This window comes from Cetorhinus maximus, unplaced genomic scaffold (assembly GCF_964194155.1).
Source record: "Cetorhinus maximus unplaced genomic scaffold, sCetMax3.hap1.1 HAP1_SCAFFOLD_706, whole genome shotgun sequence".
Lineage (NCBI taxonomy): Eukaryota > Metazoa > Chordata > Chondrichthyes > Lamniformes > Cetorhinidae > Cetorhinus > Cetorhinus maximus.
In genome coordinates this window covers 40,028-61,329 of record NW_027596648.1, presented here as the reverse complement: position 1 = coordinate 61,329, position 21,302 = coordinate 40,028, and the positions used below count along the sequence as shown (strand labels likewise).

General features: G+C 43.2%; 1 protein-coding gene across 2 annotated transcripts in view; it reads right to left on the bottom strand.

Annotated features, from left to right (window-relative positions):
* The window catches only part of LOC144674568 (stromelysin-3-like), a 110,931-nt gene extending 92,979 nt beyond the window's left edge, over positions 1–17,952 (bottom strand). Inside the window, exon 1 of one of the 2 annotated variants that reach the window (XM_078535858.1) lies at positions 17,857–17,952. In XM_078535858.1, the coding sequence (XP_078391984.1) occupies positions 17,857–17,871 (15 nt within the window). In that variant the 5' untranslated portion in view covers positions 17,872–17,952. Of the gene's footprint in view, positions 1–17,784 lie in introns of both variants that reach the window. The other variant, XM_078535857.1, reaches the window with a different exon arrangement.
* Positions 17,953–21,302: the final 3,350 nt, after the last annotated feature.

Below are 21,302 nucleotides of genomic sequence, written 5' to 3'. Positions count from 1 at the left end.
GGGTTTGGAACAGAATCTAACCATTGCCCCTCGACATTCAGTGGAATTACCATCACTGAATCCCCCACTATCAACATCCTGGGGGGTTACCAAAAACTGAACTGGACTAGCCATATAAATACTATGGCTACAAGAGCAGGTCAGAGGCTGTGGAGCCTCCTGACTCCTGGAACTCCCTCCCTAACAGCACTGTGGGTGTAGCTACACTACAGGATCTGCAGCAGTTCAAGAAGGTAACTCACCAATGCCTTCTCAAGTGCAATTAGGGATGGGCAATAAATGCTGGCCTAGCCAGCGATGCCCACGTCCCATGAATGAATAAAAAAGTGTAATTGAAGCTGGTAGAACAGGTTGATGGAGCAGTTAATAAAGAATACAGTATCTTCGGCTTTATTAATAGGGGCATAGAGCACAAGAACAAGGGGGTTATGTTGAATTTGTATAAGTCACTAGTCCGGCCACAGCTGGAGTATTGCATCCAGTTCTGGATGCCGCACCTGAAAGAATGTGAAGGCATTGAAGAGAGTGCAGAAAAGATTCACGAGAATGAAGTTTCTCATCCGTGGAACTAATCACGAAGGTAGATTGGAGAAGTTAGGATTCTTTTCCTTAGAGAAAAGAAGGCCGAGAGGAGATTTGATAGAGGTATTCAAAATAGGAGGCGATTGGACAGAGTAGATGGGGAGAAACTGTTCCCACTCGTGAAAGGATTGAGAACGAGAGGCACAGATTTAAAGCCATTGGCAAAAGAAGCAATTGTAATATGAAGAAAAATCTTTTCATGCAGCAAGTGTTCGGGGTCTAGAATGCATTGCCTGAGTGTGGTGCAGGCAGGTTCAATCTAGAATTTCAAAAGGGAATTAGATTGTTATCTGAAAAGGGAGAATGTGCAGGGTTACGGGGAGTAGGCGAGAGAATAGAACTAGGCCAGTTGCTCATTCAGAGAGCCGGTGCAGACATGAGCCAAATGGCCTCCTTCTGCTCTGTAATAATTCTGTGATTATGGGCACTGCCTGGCATTTTCAATGCTGAAGCCACATTTAGCACTTTCTGTAGAAGAAAAACAATCCAGGCAGAAAGAGAGTCATGATATGGGTAGAGAGAAAGAAGTCTGAAGTTGCACCAGAAGGTTAAAGTGAAAGATCATCATTATAAGTGGTTGAAGTGGTTACCAGGAAGAGTCATGAAAACATGGTCCTCGCAAATATTTGGACAAAATGTTTGGAAGTGAAAAGGTTAAGTTTGTACATATAGATCATGTTCTACCTTCAGAGGTTCACAAAGAAGAAGGAATAATCAAATGAGTCTCATGAATTGAATAGTTGCAATCAGTAGAGTACTGATAGTTACTGCAATACAAGTTGTGCCTGAAATCAATTCAGAGTCAGAGTCAGGTAGACATGTCTGATGAAGTGGAAAATTCAATTCAAAGTGGAAGGTCAAGGACAAAAAAAATCAGTCTTTGTTAGAGAAAACATCTTCTCAGACTCAGGCCAAAATGGGTCAGGGTCCTTCCCCAAGTTCTGAAAGTTTGGTTCAAGAAAGGAGGTATCCCTCTTAGGAATAGGAAATCAGTGGCTCAATTGGATTTGTAAATAAATTAAAAACAAGAACACAAGTTGCATAGAATTTGAACATTGTGTAACTTTCTCATTAGGAGTGCAATAGTTTAATCGTGTAATAGCACCCTCTTGCAGCCATTTGTGCACGTATATCTACACATTGTCAAACCAGAATAAACTAGTTTCACTTGGTACTTGCCCTTGCATGTGGCAAATTTGTCTCTTTTGTCCTGTGAAGATATCACATGCACAAATCTGAGGGTTGTGCGGCTGGAGGAGATTCCAGAGATAGGGAGGGATGAGGCTATGGAGGGATTTGAAAACAAGGATAAGAATTTTAAAATCAAGGTGTTGCTTGACTGGGAACCAGTGAACACAAGAGTGATACAGGAACACAACTTGATGCAAGTATGGACACAGACAGCAGAATTTTGGATGTCCTCAACTTTATTTGGGTCGGGGGGTGGGGGGGGTATGGAATGTGGGAGAGCAGCCAGCAGCATGTTGAAATAGTTGAGTCCAGGAAGTAACAAAGGCATGAATGAGAATCACAGCAGCAAATGAGCTGAGGCAGGAGTGAAGTTACAGAGGTGAAAATAGGCGGTCTCAATGATGGCACAGATTATGTGTTCACAAGCTCATCCGGGGGTTGAATGTATATATATAAAATACGTGCACTTGTTGATATTTATGTGTCTTTATTGACTTTAGGAATTAAATGTATACAAGTAAATGAAATGCAATTGATCTAACCATTTAGAATACATCACAAAATTGAGGGAGTGTGCAGAAACACAAGCCCATAAGGAACTTGCAGACTCATTCACCTCATAGTCCATTTCTCCTCACTGATTATTTTTTCATGAAAATGGTTTGTTTTCAATGTTAAGGAAAACATGTTGAAATGTTGTTCACTGCTTTGAATGATGGTTAAAGACTTTTGCCTGCAGTAGCCTTCCAACAAGACAAGGAGAGGATTTACAAAAAGTCACTCCGATTTCAACTCTGAGCACAAAACAGGTGGGCATGAGGCTTGGATAACTAACTCCATTTACCCTTCCAATTGCATCAGGAAGATCTGATATGGTGACCAGAACTGTACCAAGGACCCCAGGTGCGGCTGTGCTTGTGAAGGTGGATTGTTACTCCCCCTGCCTCTCCATCCTGAGCTACAGTTATCATTGCTGACACATACTGAATTGTTGGTTTCAGTGAGCTGTGCACTAACATCACTAAATCTTCACTTGTGTTGTATCCAGGAGCCTAGAGCCATTTAGTTCACATTCCCACTGTTAAATTTTCCTTCTCAGTACTTTGTGTTTGTCCACTTTAAATACTATTGGCTGTTCTTCAGGCACCTTCATTTCTACAGCCCTTTGTATTTTGCGTGTTCCCTGGTGTTTCAACCCTTACTTTTGATTGTCATCTGCAATCTCAGACAACTTTGTTAGTGGCCCCAATTACAAATCATTTATATATTCAGCACTGACTCATGCTCCATTCACCACACCTGTGCTTTAGTTAGCTCCAATCTCCCTCAGAAGTATGTCTCTTTCTCCATATCCTTGAACTGTACAGGGGAATTGCTTCTGTGGCACAGGATCAAATACCTTGTTTAAATTGGAAGATTTTGCATTTACAGAACTTGTTGGAACAGAAGTCCTTCATTCCCCAAAGTTCAATCAGACAAGCCCTCCACCCATTCATCGATGCTGCCTCCCTCGACCCTCAATTGCTTCCTGAGGAATTTTAGTGTCCCCTTTCTATCCTTCACACACAACATATGTTCAGCTCACTGGCTTGTCTGTGTTCACCTCATGCCCTTTATTTGAAAAGCTGCTGAAATGTTAGTTTGCAGTGAGGCACACCCAGAGTCTGTGCTGTTGATGGATCTATGCTGGTGCAACAGGACAGCATCAATAATTGCTTCAAAAAAGAACTATAATGGGGAAGAGAATGAGTAGGCAGTAATATGTCAACATCATTACGCACTGAAGGAGATCATTCGATCTATCCAGTCCATGTGTCTGTCAGAAAGAATTGCTATGCCACATGACTGATGACTGGTATGTGATTGGGCAGTAGAAGTGTAGGTCTCTGGAGTCAGAGAAAAAGGCTGTAGCCATGGAGACAGCTGGATTATACCATCCAAACAAAGGGGAGTGAGGTCAACAAACAAAAAGTTGTCAAACGAGTGGAGTAGCCAGTGGTGCTGAGAAAGTGGTTGGGAGATTACAATGAGAGGAGAGAAAGGGCCACAAGAGTTCTGGAGTTGCTGAAGATTGTGATGGGTTGAGGTAGGGCGTTAGGGAAGAGAATACGATCTTCAAGGTTTTTTTTATTCATTCACAGTATGTGGGCTTCGCTGGCTGGGCCAGCATTTATTGCCCATCCCTAGTTGCCCTTGAGAAGGTAGTGGTGAGCTGCCTTCTTGAACTGCTGCATGATGAAAGAACAATTAGTGTTTTCACAAAGGCAGGTGGGAAAGGCAGATTGGAAACAGACCAAAGGCAGGTTATGGGGAAGTGGTGGCATAGTGGTATTATCACTAACTAGTATTCTAGAGACTATTTTCATTTGGGTGGCAGTGGAGGTGGGTGGGCTGAAGTCAGGCCAGCCAACCTGGGTAGGGTATTAGGGAGGAGAATACAATCCTCAAACTGATGAAAGAATGCAGGCATGTCTGAGCCCAGGAATCCATTAGCCTGTTGAACTAGTCCATGCTTTAAACTGTCTATTGAATTCCAAGCTAGAATGGTGCTTATGGCCATGGAGGAGAGGGTGGGTGGGGGGGGGCATAAAGAGCTGGAGGGGAGTGGAGTCTAGAAGATAGCTAATTAGTATTTCTATCTGGATACAAGTCCTATGTGATTCATGTTGCCATGAAGATGGAAAGAGTCCATACATAGCAAACCATTGTAGTATTGGGTTACAGGGTTTCCTAAGATATCACTGAACATCACAGACCCAAGTCAGTCTGAAAGAATCTGAGAGACAGAAAGCAGAAAATAGAGGCAGCTAGTCCTGCACCTGAAGCAGAGAAAATGCTGACCCTAATGTTCACCATGCAGAATGAGGGTGGGATGCTCAGATTGAAGAGACTGAGTTCGTGAGGAACTAAAGGAGGCTGGAAGACTAGTCTAGCTTGGACTAGAGAGTAGTAATCTCTAGTGTAACCTTCAGTGAAAGTCAGTTCTAGGATTAGAAGTTACCCAGCTGGGAAAGGAAAAAGGAAGCAGGCTATCAGGAGTGGAGAAAACAGAGTGGACTGGCTCCGGGAGAATGGTGTCCACTTAAGGGAGAGTGAAGTATAACCATGGATTGTTGACTATGTTAAAAGTCACGTGGGGGGGGGGGGATATTTTCTGTTGCCCAATCTACAAATTGCCTCTGAATTGGGGTTAATCAATGTTACTTTTAGTTTGTTTGTTACAGTACAAGTCTTAAACCTTGAAATCATGTGTGATTTTTTTTCAGTCGCTGGAAATTCAAATATCTTTTAAGAAACTGGTGGTTCCTATGGGGATTATAACACTATAATCAGATTTAATGCCTGATATACACATCTCCTGATTTTTCATTGCAACTTTTCAGTCACTCTGGCCTTAAGCTAGTGTCGGGAATTCAAGTGTAACCACTCATCATCCCCTTTTCTGGCTCAATTCACTGTGTCTCCATTTCTTTGCCCAATACTTTTCAACTAAGATCGTGTGGACAATTTGCTTTTTGAAACTTACTTCAGTTACATGCACAAATTGAAGAAGTTGGGGTTGTTTTACTTGCGAGAAGAAAAGGTTGAAAGGAGACTTGTATTCAAAAATCATGAAAGGTCCAGACAGAGTAGATAGGGAGAAACTGCTCCCATTGGCAGAAGGATTGAGAACCAGAAGACACTAATTTACGCTGATTGACAGAAGGGGCAATGGCGACATGAGGATTATTTTTAAAAATGCAGTGAGTGGTTAGGGTCTGGAGTGCAATGCCCAAGAGTGTGGTAGAGGCAGATTGACCTGTGGTGGGGGCAGACTAACCTGTGGCTTTCAGAAGAGAATTGGATCATTGTCTGAAGAGGTAAATATTGGAGGGCTAGGGGAAAAGGGGAGGGGAGGAGGGGAGGAACTAGTGAATTGCTCTTGCAGAGAGCCAGCATGGACAGGATGGGCTGAATGGCCTCCTCCTGTGCTGTGCTATGAAACAGCCATTGGGTCCTACCATCATGAATCAGGATGGAGCACACACCAGAAAAGGTACATTGCAGTCCTTGGTATCTCCTGGGGTTTGGAACTGATCAGTCAGTATAGCAGGGTTAAACTGAGCTGTACAATCAGCATAAACATCACCACAAACAGCTGCAGTGGTCAAAATGGACAATTAGGCAAAATGGTAACCTCAACATTCTTGTGGTAAAAATAAATTTCTGCTTTTCAGCTGAACACAGCAAACCACATAAACACACCAAGGAGAGCTGGAGTCTGGCCAGCAGAACGGAAAATTCCATTCAAACCAGACACAAAACCATCACGGGAAAACATGCAGTTGGACATTTTTTAGAATTGTATCCAAAATGGGAATGGGCATCAGAATGGAGAAACTGGCAGAAAAAAGTGATAACAGTGATTTGTTTTCCAAATTGTACTAAATTACTACTATCATTACTCTCCAAATCAAAATTTAAATAGTTTACAAAAATTGTTTGCCTCATATTTACAGCAGACTTCCTGTGGCTCACATGAGTTGAAAATCACCTCATCTTGAAAATTATAAGGGGTTTGGAATGTGCTTATTTGTTTCCTCATTCACCCTGATCAAGGGGCCGAAACTCAGTGGGAAGTTGTTAGTTAACTGATGCACTGCACATCAAATATTTTTCCAAGCGCAAGCTTGTGTTTTAATAAATTAAACTTGAACAGACTTCTAAAGCTATTATCATGAGGGGAAAAGGAAAGAAAGAAAATTTCCACAATTTCAGGGTACACCAAAGCATTTCACAGCCAATAGTACTTTTGAAGTGTAGTCACTATTTGTAGTGTAGGAAACAACTGCCAAGTCGTGCACCGCAAGCTCCCCCAAACAGCATGACAAAAATGACCAGATAATTTATTTTTTAAATAGTGATATTGGTTGATGGGTAAACTTTGGCCAGGTCACAGAAAAGCAGAAGAATAGGACTGTGGGATTTTTTACATCTACCCAAGAAAACAGACAAGGCTTCAATTTGAAGTCTCAAAAGATGGCTCCTCCGACCAGTGCACTACTGAGGATGTGCTGCACTGGAGTGTCAGTGGAGAGAGACAGCTGGGGATAGAGTGGCGGCAGAGAAACCTGACATCAGGAGTGAGATTGATGGAGATAAATAAAGCGGCGGCGGTACAGGGAGCCGGGGGCGAGAGCGGCGGCACAGGGGGCTGGGGGCAAGAGCCGAGTGAGAATAATGGGGATATATTGAGCTGGGGGTTGTGAGTGGACAAAGTGGGTTAAAAGAAAAAAATCTGCATGATGTCACAAGAAAGCAGGTAAGTGACTGGTTGGTGAGTATTTCTCTACCTTTCTCTCTCTAAGGCACTCGTTCAAACCAGGAGCTGGGAAATTTAAAATTTCAAATCAGGGTAAGTATAAAGTAAGTTCTTTTTATTCTTTCATGGGATGTGGGAATCACTGGCAAGGCCAGCGTTTGTTGCCCACCCCCAACTGCCCTTGAAGTGAGTGGCTTGCTGGGCCATTTCAAAGGGCAGTTAAGAGTCAACCACATTGCTGTGGGTCTGGAGTCACATGCAGACCAGCCCAAGTAAGTTCGGCAGGTTTCCTCCCCTAAAAGGGCATTAGTGAACCAGATTTTACGATAATCGATGATAGTTTCATGATCACCATTATTGAGACTAGCTTTCAATTCCAGATTTTATTGAATTTAAATTCCACCAGCTTCCTGCAGCATTACTGTGGGTCTCTGGATTATTAGCCTAGTGACATTACCACAATCACCACTAAAGTATTAGCAGAGAGCAGGCTTTGAGGCAGGAATTGAAATTGATTGCTTAAACCATTATTATTGGGATTCTGAAAGAGGGAATTGACATTTTTTAGATCGTGGATGGGTAGCTGAGACCTGCTGCTTCTGATTCCTGTGCCATGTGGGATCTTCCAGGACACTTCATGTGTCTTGGGCCAAATATTGGAACTGTCTCTAGCTGTTTGAGCTTAAGCTCAGGATTTCCAAGTTTGATGGGTAGCTGGAGTCACTGTGAAGCATCATGGAGGATAATAATTTCCTGGATCATACATTCCAGGAGGCGGTTATCCCACAGGCAGTGAGAGAGTTAATTTAGAAGAGTAGGAAGAAGCAAGTAGTACAAGAATCTTCAGGGTGTGTACCACTATCAAACTGGCAGTCAGCATTAGGGGCTGCTGGACATGGCGACACTCTGAAGGAATACACTGTAGGTCATGGCACCAATGGGGAAGGGACTGCACAGGAGGGAACAGCAAGAACTGCAGTTGTTATAGGAGATTCCGTTGCTAGGGGGACAGACAGGCATTTCTGTCACGTCATTGTGAGTCCCACATAGTGTGTTGCTTCCCCGGTGGCAGAGTAAAGGACATCATGGAAAAGGTGTAGTATATTTTGTGGTGAGGTGCGGGGATTGCTGAACCAAAGCGAATTGTGGTACACATTGGTACCAATGACAGAGAGGGCAGGTACCGAAAGCCAAGAAGATTTTCGGGAGTTAGGGAGAAGTTTAAAAGTAGGACATCAAAGGTGGTAATCCTGAGATTATTCTGTGCTGTGTGCTAGCAAGAGCAGGTGCAGGAGGGAGGGCTTCAGGTTCTTGGGCCATTAGGACCAGTTTTGAGGCAAGAGGCACCTATTCAAAAGGGACGGGTTGCACCATAAGAAGACATTGGTCCCAGTCCTGGTGTGGAGGTTCACCACTGTCGTTGGGAAGGGTTTAAGCTAAATTGGAAGGAGGATGGGCACCCAACATATAGAAGTAGAAAAAAAAGAGGAATAAGGTACATAAAAGGAGTGAGTGTTGGACAGTACGAGAGAAGGGAGTAGTTCCATATTTAATTAGAAGCGGACCAAGAAGGACTACAAAGCCAGGTTTACAACGTATATTATGTACATAAACACACAGAGTGTGGTGAATAAGCTTGGTGAGCTTCAAGCAAAATAGCCATGTGGGAATATGATGTAGTGGCAATCACGGAAAAAATGGCTTAAAAAGCGGTGAGGGCTGGTGTTTAATAGGGTTGCCAACCCTCCAGAATTGGCCTGGATTCTCCAGGAATTGAAGATCAATTTCCAGGACACTGTTGTGTGCAACCCTGAAGAAAAATCATAGGGACAAAAGAAAGTTTTTAAAAACTTTTCTTGAACATTTCTTTTTACCATATACAAAAATATTGAAAAAGGGAAAAAAAGGCTGTTTGGCTGACAGTCAAGCATCATCCAATTGGGTAGTGAGTCTTTTGTTTTCTATTTTGCGTGGGAAAGCAGTATGTCACAAGGATTGATATGTTGGCCGATGAATGGCTGGAGCATGGGGTCATGTGATGAAATCTCCAGGAATAAATTTAAGCACAATTGGCAACCCTAGCGCTCAATATTAAAAAATACAAAGTCTTCAGAAAGGTAGGGAAGGGGAAAAAAGGGAGATGGTATGTTGCAAATATCTAGTTCATGGCTCATTTGTTTTAGTATATAATTTTTAGTTTTAGAAATTAACGTTTAACTGCAAAAAAAGGGATAAATGCTATTAAAGTGCGTTACAGTCTATTACATTTAAGAGGTTAATAGCTTAGAAAAGCTAAAAATCATAAAACAATAGCTGGGTTGGTTGGCTGGGGAACTGGAGACCTTGTGTCTACACTGTTTGTGAAGAAGTGCAGTCCAGAGATGGTTTTGTTTTGGGAATTAGAGCTAAATTAGTTTAAAAGCATTCAGTAAGTCCCAAAAGGTTTTGAAGCCCATTTATTTCATCAGATCAGAGAAGAAGCTAAGTAAAGGAGAATTAATTTAAAGGTTAGTTTGAGGAGAGTCCAGAGTGGAGTTTAGGAAGGCGCTCTGGTTTCAATTTATCTGGGCGAATGCTGGGAGAGGATTTTTGTTGCAGTTTGGACCTCATGTGATTTGCAGCTCACAGCAGTTAGCCAAAACAAATGACAGACAGACCTGCACCGGAAACAGAGTAAAACCCTAACTTCATCATTGACCACGTGGCAGGCAGGTGAGGCTTAATATCAGTTTGAATTTTGTGAGGAACAGAAGCTGGAAAGTTGCCTAGTTTGAAGCTAGTGGGAGAATTTACACTGGGTCTCACAATGTCTTATTGCAATCAATTTGCTTGGAAGTATTGGAAAAGTAGCCAGAACAAGGGACTGAGATCTCCACAGTCAAGAGAGGGTAATGAAAGTATTCAGCTGAGAATAGCTGAAATTAAAGAAAATTCTTCAGAGCACTGTGGCATTATGAATGGTCCCTACAGAAATAAATCATTTTAAGGTTGACCTGTCTCATGAGAATACTTGGGGGAAGTAGGGAGTAAACCTGAGTGCAGAACATATGTAGCTAGGAACCATCGTGTTAAGTTAATTGTGCTTGTTTCGTTTAAGTCTTATAAACAATAAAATTCATGTTTTGTTTAAAAATGTGAAATCTTGTGATTAAGTTCTATAGGTTAAAACAAGGCATTCGGATTTCTTTTTAAATGTTAATGGTCCCTAACTGGATCATAAATCAGTCCTGATTAGGGAAGGCATTGTAATGGTGGAAAGAGAGGATGTTCTTGAAATGGCAAGGACAGAATTAATTGGTCAGAGTTGGGATGGAAGAAAGGTATGATCAGGCTACTGGGAGTATTCTATGGGCATCCAAATAGTGAGAGACAGATAGAGGAGCAACAATGCAGAGAAATCACAGAGATGTGAAAGAACATAGAGTGATGATTTTGAGAACTTAATTATTCAATTATTGATTATAATAATGTTAGAGTAAATAGTAAGGAGGGGAGGAATTTCTGAAATGTGTTCAGGAGAGCCTCTTGATATTATATTCTCGGTCCAAATAGGAAGGAGATATTTGGATCTGGTGCTGGGGAATGAGGTGGGCCAAGTGGACCGAGTATCTGTGTGGAACACTAGGATAAGAGTAATCATTGCATAAGGTTTAGATTAGCAATGGAGCAGAGCAAGAAAAAGTAGAACATCTAAATGGAAGAGGGATGAGACAGGATCTAGCCAGGCTAAAACAGAACCAAAGACTGACAGGAAAAACTATAATGAAACAATGGGTCATCTTCAGGTACATTCTAACAAGGGGAAAGGATAGGGTAACCAGAACCAGCACTCCTTGGATGGTGAGGAAGGTCAAGAATATGATGAAACAAAATAAAAGAGGGTATATGATGCTGGTCAGGTGAAGTCTTCAAGCAAGGAACAAATGCAGTAAGTTGAGAGGAAGTGAAGGAAAAAATAAGACTGGCAAAGAGAGAATGAGAATAGAATGGTAGTTAACATAAAATCTACCAACATGCAAACAGGAAATGGGTAATAAGTGGTGGAGTGGATCCATTAAGGACAAAGAAGGTGAAATATAGTTACAGGTGCAGGGCACCAGAGTCTGGCTGCTGCACCTGCACTGGCTTCCTGTGTCCTAGTGCAGGAAGTATCATCAGTTACAGTAGCTGGAGCTCGGATTTACAGAACTTGAGCAGCAACTGCTGTCACTGAGGTTAACTGCTATGTGAATAGCACATTTATAGATATGGTCACCCTGTAGCTTATGAAAATGCAAGGAGAGGGGGAATGGGGGAAGAAACAGGCATGTGGTGCAATTACATTGCTTGGTGTAGACTGTAGGCCACCAACTAGTGGTAAAGATGGAGAGAAACAAATTTGCAAGGATATTTCAGAGAGGTGCAAGAATTATAGTGTAGCTATAATGGGGGACTTTAATTATCCAAATATAGACTGGGGTAGTTTAATGTAAAGGGCAGAGAGGAGCAAGGGTTCCTAGACTGTGGTCAGAAATTTTCTACAGCAGTATGTGTCCAGTCCAATGAGAAAGGAGACATTGCTAGACCTAGTTCTGGGGAATGAGGTGGGCCAAGTAGATCAAGTGCCAGCGGAGGAACATTTAGGGGACAGTAATCATTGTATCATTGTATCATAAGATTTAGGTTGGCTAATGGAAAAGGGCAAGGAACAATCCAGAGTGAGAATAATTAACTGGGGAAAGCCAACTTCAATGTGGTAAGAATGGATCTGGGCCAGATAAATTGGTTTGGATTAATTCAAAGGTTGGCAGGAAAAATAGGCTGCCTTTAAAGAAGGGATGGTTCGGGCACAGTCAAAGTATATTCCCACGAACAGGAAAGGTAGAACAAACAAATCCAGAGATCCCTGAATGGCAAAAGAGATAGAGATTAAGATGAAGAAGAAAAAGTGTGCTCATGACAGATGTCAGGTGGATAATACATTTGAGAACCAGGCTGAATATAGAAGATCCAGAGAGGGAAGTGAAAAAGCAAACAAGAGAAGCAAAGACAGAATATGAAAAGAGACTGGCAGCTGACTTTAAAGGGAATCCCAAAGTCTTCTATAGGCATATAAATAGTAAAAGGGTGGTATAAGCAGGAGTGGGGCTGATTAGGGACCAAAAAGGAGAATTACACATGGAGGCAGGGGGCAAGATTGAGGTATTAAATGAATACTTTGCATCTGTCTTTACCAAGGAAGAAGATGCCACCCAGGCCACGGTAAAAGAGGAGGAAGCTCAATCATTGGAAGGATTTAAAATTGATAAGGAGGTGGTATTGGATAGGCTGTTTGTACTTAAAGTTGATAAGGCACCAGGAGCAGATGAGATGTATCCAAGTGAAATATGCAAAAATATACAATGTGGAAATTACGGAAGCACTGGCTATATTTGTGGTGACAGATGCAAAGTGTTCATTCAGTATCAGTACCTTAATCACACCCTGCACCCCCACAAGATTTCCTTTTTTTGTTTCTAATAAGCTTCACCATTTCTTTTAGCTAACTTTTTACATGTCTAAAATATTGTTGGGTACTCTAATTTTACCTGTTAATCTGTCTTATTTTTTCTTTGCTCTTCTTCTGTCCTTTATCAATGTTCCTCTGCACTCTGATTCTGCCTGGGTTTCCACTCTATTCTGTACCCGACATTTCTCATAAAGCATGTTTTCTGTTTTATTTTGACCTGTATTTCTTTTGTCATCCAGGGAGCTCTAGCGTTGTCTGCCCTATCTTTCCTGCTTATGGGAATATGATTGGTTTGAGGTGTATCCATCTTGTAGGCCTGCCATTGCTCAGATACTATTTTCTCGGCCAATCTGTGTTTCCAGCACATCTGTGTTAGATCACTTTTCAAATCACTGAAATTGGCTCCTTTCTAGTTTAGTATTTCTTCCTACCTTTTTTTTTTGTCCCTTCCCGTAACTACTTTAAACTCAATTATATTATGATCAATCTTACCCAGATCTTTTCCCGCTGAAACACACACTCCACTTAGCCTATTTCATTCCCAGAACCAGATCCAGCACAGTTTTCTTCCTCATTGGGTGAGAAACATACTGATTTAAGGAGTCCTCCTGTACATATTTTAGGAATTCTTCACCCTCCTTACCCTTCACTCGTGTTTCTTCCCCAGTACACACTAGGGTAATTGAAATCTCCTACTATTAGTGTTCTATTATTTACTTTTCTCTGGAATTTGCCTACTGATTTGCTTCTTTATTTCTTCCTCACTATTTGCGAGTCAATAGTAAAATCTCAATGTAACAGCTCCATTCTGTTCCTTAACTCAAACTGAAAAGATTCAGTCCTTGAACCTTCCAATAGATGTGGAACTGTAATGTTATCCCTGATCAATACTGCCACCCCTTCCAGTCTATTTTCCTGCCCCATCCCTCCCGAATAATATTGCAGACAAGAATGTTTAGTTCTCATTCTGCCTATATTATAGTCACAGTGTCATAAATCCATGTGGAAACTTGTCTCTCTACCTTATCAACCTTAGTTATAATACTCCATACATTCCAACACTATGCTAGTCAACTGTTTTTTCCCTCCATCTTATTGTTGCTCTTTCTGCATTTTTTTAAATTTTCTTGCCGTCTGTCCATCGTAGCTTTTTGTGCATCTTGTTCCACCTCTCTGCTGTTGTGTCCTCATATTCTACCCCCCATGTCAAATTAGTTTGAACCTCCCCAAACAGCACAAGTTAACCCCCACCATCCCCCATGACACAGTGCTCTTAGACCTGTTCAAGTGCAACCTGCCTGGCTTGTACAGAACTCTCCTATCTCAACGCTAACCCCAAAAATATGAAGCCCTCTTAGTCCACCTGGTGGTCACCCACTTGCTTTCCTCCTGAACTCTGCAGCTTGCAGGCTCACCACCTTCTAACACGTCCAGCCCATGAAACTTTCAGCTTCCTGTATGCACTGCCGGAGATTGAGCTGGAGCATCTGGCAGCACTTCATGCACATGGTTTTCCAGGACATATGAAGTGTCCTAGAGTTACCGTGTGGCACAGAATTGTGCATGTAACAAACTGTCCGACATGTTAGATAACAGTTATATAGCCTTAAAGCAAACACAAAAACACAAACTTTAACTGCTTAAAAAAAAAATCTATTCTATAAAATCATACACCATTAAATTAAATATTAGACTAAGCACTAAAAACCTTGCCTTCTGCTACTAACCCAAAATACTTAGATGGAATATACCCACACCACACCAGGCCAGAATATAGCCAAGGCATGCCCAAATATACCCACGGCACGCCACGCCGGAATATTATACCCACACCGTGCCCACGGCACACCGCTCTGGAACGTGCCCACGGCACACCGCTCTGGAACGTGCCCACGGCACACCGCTCTGGAACGTGCCCACGGCACACCGCTCTGGAACGTGCCCACGGCACACCGCTCTGGAACGTGCCCACGGCACACCGCTCTGGAACGTGCCCACGGCACACCGCTCTGGAACGTGCCCACGGCACACCGCTCTGGAACGTGCCCACGGCACACCGCTCTGGAACGTGTCCACGGCACACCGCTCTGGAACGTGCCCACGGCACACCAAACCAGAATATATGCACAGCACACCAGAGTATACCTATGGCAAGGCACTCTGGAACATGACCACACCATGCCATGCTGGAATATACCCACACCACACTGGAATATACCCACACCATGCCACGTCACTCTGGAACATGCCCAGGGCACGCCGGAATAGACCCACAGAACATTGGAATATACCCACGGCATGCCACTCTGGAATATGACCATGCCATGCAGGAATGTTATACCCACACCATGCCACACTGGAATATACCCCACACCATGACACGCTGCTCTGGAATATACCCACGGCATGCCACTCTGGAATATACCCACTGCATGCTGGAATATGACCATGCCATGCCACACCGGAATATTATACCCATGCCACGCCATGCTGGAATATACCCACACCATGACACGCTACTCTAGAATATACCCACGGCACATCAGAATATACCTACCCATGGCACGCCGGAATATACCCATGGCACGCCACTCTGGAATATGACCACGCTGGAATATTGTACCCACACCACTCCACACTCTGTGCTGGGTACTTTTGAGTTTGTCTGGAATCTGCCATTGACATGTGCACTGCTTAAAGCTGCTCCATCTCTGCCCTGTGGCTGTCACTGTCTTGTCTCCACATCCCCGTGCCAAGCAAGGTTAGGTCAAATAGCTAATAACTTAAATTGAAATACACAAACGTTATGATCCCAACACAGGACATTCTGCCCCGACCATTCACATGTAAGTGTGTGTGTGTCTACATGTGTTGCAGATGGTTTTTTAGTGTGGGCATTTACAAACTGTGTCAGGATTTGCTGCTTGCATTAGACTAGGTACCAATGGAAACTGACTGAAGATGAAACCCCAGAAGGAAAGTCAGTATTTTAAAAGGAAATAGAAACTTCTTGTACAAAACATTAAAACTCTCCCAATTTTTGACTGAAAGTAGGTGCCTGGTTCTTGTGGTGTTTTCCAACTGGTTATATCGGGTGCAATTCTTTCAGCTATGTTTGAGCTCAAACAGGATTGGTAGAAAGTAAATTCTGGAGGGAGATTCTGGTTTAAAGATACAAATTTTTTTTAAAAAAAGAGTTGGCCTTAATATGGTCTCAAGATGTCCCAAAAATGCTTCCCATCCAACAAAATACTTTTGAATGTGCAGTCACTGCAGCAATGTAGGAAACGCAGCAGCCAATTTGTGCACAGCAAGCTCCCACAAACAGCACCGAGATACATGACAAGGTGATCTGTTTTATTGGTATTGAATGATAAATATTGGCCAAGTTGCTGCAAGGACTCCCCTACTCCTCATCAAAATTGTGCCAAGGGATCTTTTACATCCACCCAAGGGGGCTGGCAAGTTTAACATCTCTGATACTGTGGGAGTGTTATACCACAGTACTGGAGGGTCAGCCTGGATTAGGCACTCAAGTCTCTGCTCAAGAACCCAGTTGGCTCAGGAGAGAGTGCTACTGCTGAGTGAATCATGATGGACACTGGGTTAACTCTATCTACGTTAACTGATTACTGTGCCTCTGTAAGATTACCCTCAGAGATAGCTCCCTGTGAGGTTAAAAATCAATTTCCTTTTCTCCTGTTATCATTTGTGGACTCACTGATCAACTGTTGTATAACTACTGTTCATTACCTTCTAAAGTTATCATAAGCTTTGCCTTGGGAGAGTATGGCACAACAGCTCTATGCTTTAAACAAAAATGTTCCACTTAAAGTATTTCCTGCATATAAACAAGAAAATGAAAATATTTGTGGACAAAATTGAACAGAAAGTAATACCAAAGATAACAACATCCCACATGTTTACTGCGTGCAGCCACTGAACACTGAATGATCCCTTACGCCTTGTCCAGTTACCCCCTGCATCACCGCCCCCCCACCCCCGACTCCAAATACACACACACACACACACAAACACACACGCAGTCTTCCCCCTCCCCTCCCCCAACACTCACCCCTACCCTGTCAATATCACCACTCCGTGCGGCTGAAGGATCTGATAAGGGGAGGCTAATGTTAACAGGAACAGAAATCAGTTGCCTGGATTGTGAACTAACCCGCTGGAATCGAGACTGAGAACGGCAAAATGACACTCACTGGACGCTCACTGACTTCATCCCCAGGCTTCATTTCAGGGGCGAATTCTCACCTTTGTAAACTAGTCAGACAAGTTTGTTTAATGTTTGGAAATATCAAGTGTCAGCAAGTTCCAGAAAGCTCAGCAATAATCCCCAGGGAATTCCTTCATTAACTCCCAGAGACTTATTCAAATCTCCAGCCCTCAGATGCAAGGGATTTGTGCTGAGAGTTGTGAAGGGGCTGATCCACCAAGGTGGGGATGACCTGTCCCACTCCCAGTCCTGGGAGTGGAGTGCACCCCTCAGTCTGAGGTGGTTTTGACACAGATGAGGATTGCTATTCATTTAGAGACAGTGAACTAGTTCCTTTCAAGGTCTGCTAAAAGTTGTTGCCTTGCCTCCTTTATTGCATATTATAGTGAATACCTGGGAGCATGTCAGCACTTGCATCTCCCAAGCCCTCACTCAAACCTCTCTCACCATGGGTTGATGGAGAGGGAGAAGGACATGGACCAGGAGGGGATTCCAGGGGCACCAGGCACAGCACAGTCAGCGAGGTCAGCAGGAAGCTGAGTGAGGGACGCACACACACACACTCATCCACAGCTCCTCACAGGAATCCAATACACTCACTCAGATCTTATACACATTCAATAACCATATAAATAGTGCATAATAGATGCAGTTATATGAATTTGGATGCATCAATATAAAAGTTTGTAATTTATACAGTTTACTCTATGTACATTGTTTGATTACTTCATCAATTAAACGTATTAACATATTTCAGCCATTGCAACTTTTTCCTAATTTCAAATTCCCGCTGTAAATGGCACTTTATTGCCGGCGCAATTTAAATGTTGCAACTTAACATTTTGCAGTTTAATAAACCTTGAGCCAATTGCCATAGTTTCAGACCTGTGCTAGAGCCGTAGGATTCAGTTGCGAAATTGTTTTACAACAGAAAAGCTCCCCTCCCTTCGCCTGCCATTCTGATCAGGGAGCTGCAAGAGGCTCTCTTACCCGACGATGCCGCTTCTGCCCCCGAGGAGTCGGCAGAGCACTGCTGCTACATACAAGCAAAATGAGACTGACTGCACTGACCAACATCCTGACTGAGTGAGACTCTCAGTCTAATCCGCCTTTTATACACCGCACCGCTTTGTTCCCCGATCCTGCTCTCGATTCACAGCTAGAAACATCACGTGGGCGTGTGTACGTTTCTATTAACCCCTGTTGGGTGGTTACCCCTGTTGAGTGAGTTTTCTCTATTAACCCCTGTTGGGTGAGTTTTCTCTATTAACCCCTGTTGAGTGGTTATTCTATATTAACCCCTGTTGAGTGAGTTTTCTCCATTAACCCCTGTTGGGTGAGTTTTCTCTATTAACCCCTGTTGAGTGGTTATTCTATATTAACCCCTGTTGAGTGAGTTTTCTCTATTAACCCCTGTTGGGTGAGTTTTCTCTATTAACCCCTGTTGAGTGAGTTTTCTCCATTAGCCCCTGTTGGGTGGTTATTCTCTATTAACCCCTGTTGAGTGGTTATTCTATATTAACCCCTGTTGAGTGAATTTTCTCTATTAATCCCTGTTGGTAGGTTATTCTATATCAACACTAAGATAAAAGTGCTGGAAATCCAAAACAAAAACAAAAATACCTGGAAAAACTCAGCAGGTCTGGCAGCATCTGCGGAGAGGAGCACAGTTAACGTTTGGAGTCAGAATGACCCTTCAACAGATCTTGTTCTGTTGAAGAGTCATACGGACTCGAAACGTTAACTGTGTTCCTCTCCGCAGATGCTGCCAGACCTGCTGAGTTTTTCCAGGTATTTTTGTTTTTGTATTCTATATCAACCACTGTTGTAACAGTCTTTTGAACTAATTGCTGCTGTTTTTCAGGATTTCTGGGGGTAGTGGGTGGGCAGTGCTACCTATGACTGCCCATTGCCTTAGATTGTGAGTAGTTAGTGAACCTAAAGGCATCTTGAACCTATTAAAAGGGAGGTGCAAGAAGTGGTGGGAGATTTTATGATAGGCAACCTGGGCTGTAATACTTTGAGCAATGTCTGAACATGTGATTGAACACATGCCAAGGTTTTCAGAGGTCTTGGTAAAAAAAGGTGGAAAGAAGGAGAGGTACCTTCTATCCACAGGGGAGCAGGAAGTCCTGACAGATGCTCAAGCACAGTGGGAACAAGTATCAATGGAGGTCAATGCCATGAGTTGCTCCAAGAGCATGAATACAGTGCAGGAAAAAGTTTAACAATCTGACATGAGTTGTCAAGGTGAACAAGTTCATTTTGATAAGGTATATCCTACCAGCTGCACAACTACACCCCCCAACAACCACCTACCAACAATCTCCATCAATCAGTGCTCAACTTTATGATTCAAATGTTTTACCTCACTCTCCCATACTTAGCACTAATGCAAGCCAGCACCTACAAAACACCATTTGTACACATTGGTAGTTATTCAATGACAGCCACATCCCCTAAACACATTGTACATCACTCATTGGTGCACTTCCCTCTTTCTTACTGGAGAAAGTAGCAGACATCAGGAAGAAACTGGTGGACAAGTGTGCCTACACCTTTTAACTCCATAGAGGAGACAATACTGGCTATCCTGCAAAAGGGGCATCACTGAGGTGCGGATACTGGTGGATATGAAGTGATTGATAATGAGGATATGTCAGGAGACAGCGCAGGGGCTGGGGAAGGATAATGCATATGCCAGCTTGCCAGAGGCCCAGGTTGCACACTAGTTTTGTTGTTGACTAGTTCTGTGGATTTCAATAGGCCAGATGATAGAAGAAGGTTAAGTGGTGTACACCATATACTTGGTGTACTAGGAAACTTGTGTTCAATGTCAAGGAGCATGGAGGCACCCAACACCAACTTGGGGCAAGGCTTTGTGCAGACCCTGAAGCCCATCCTTTTCAACATCGCCATGACACAGCATCTGAAGGTTCCAGTTTCCATCCCTGTACAACTTCCATCAGAGGTTCAGAACTGCAGTGGAAGCTCAGGCTGTTCCTTGCAAGCTCAGACTGCTGCTCAGACAATGGCTCTAGACATCACTGTTAAAAGGACGTCCAGAACATCACAGCAATCCATCAATCTATTCTCCAGCAGGTCAGTGGGATTGCTGGCTGAGGCACTGCACCAGGAGACTGGCAGTGGCTCCATGGAACAGGAATGTACTGTTCTCTCTTAGGAAGATAGCTTTCCTGCTCCCACCTCTGTCAGTGCCAGTGCCCTCGCCGTTGTCAATCAGCCAGTCAGACCAGATTATTGCAACCCAGGCCAAGGTGGTTCAGCCTGAATCTAGGGGTCCAGGCCCAGAGCTGCTCAAGCTGGTCCTCCAAGACCTTCTACAGTCTCCTCACTTGAAGGTCAGCAGCACTTCACCAATCATGCTGCAGCCACTGGGGAAGAATCTTGAAGGAGCACCCGAAGAACCAAAAACACACTGAAGACAGACACTAAAGGAAAGCACCATCACATGCACACTCTCGCTCTCTCTCTTCAGCAGCATTGACTCACTTTGCCTCAAAGCTGTCCTGCTCCATAGTTTCATTTCATTCTTCATCTCATTCCACACTTTTAAGAAAAAGCTTTTCATCTTCCTTTCAGTTGTGAAGGATCACAAGTTCCATTAACTCTTGGCTACCAACGTCACTCCGGAACCTTCTTCCCCCTCACTTCCTTCTGACCCCATCTCGTCTTCTAATTTCACCCCATGTCATGTATTCATGATACCCTCCAACTTTCCCTCTCTGACTCTGAATGCTCAGTCCTTTGTGAAGGTCTCAGCTCTATCCTCTCACCTCGATGCATTTCAACTTCTGCATGATGTTGGGCTCTTCATACATCACCCCCATCTCCATGCTCACGTCTTTGGCCAGGAATGATCGGGGGAGCTTTTCACACATCTGCAGTTATTCTCCCTCCATCTGGACCCCCCCCCCCTGAGCTCTTACCCTTTCTTCATCTTTTTGTGGAGAGACAAACAGAGTTAACGTTTTGGGTCCAATATGACTTCTTCTGAGTCTCCCCTTTCTCTAGTCTTTTCCCACCTACATCCATAACTCTTCTGATGCTCTCTGTCACTTAAAAGTTGCCTATTTCCTGGCCCTCACCGGGCTCGCATCACCACAGCTGTCCAATCTCTTTACACCTCCATCACCAGCAGGACAGTCTGTCAGCTCTCTGTTTCTTCCAGTCTCCATCAACATTTGTCATTTAATCTCCACTCTAACACAGGCTTTCCCTTTCGTTCCTTTTCTCACCTCCTGAGTATTTTTTAGCATTTTCTGCTTTTAGTTCAGATTTCCAGCATCCTCAGTATTTTGCTTTGGTGATTAGTTTATGGTTGTATGCATTGTGCATGATTGAATTCATAAATTTGGATTGGCATGTGCCTTTCCTGATGGATTCTATTTTTACATTGTCAGAAAGGGGATGATATAATGGCTATTGATAGAGTAAGGAGAAGGAAGATGGGACTTGGTGAATGGAATCACAGAATTGTTACGGTG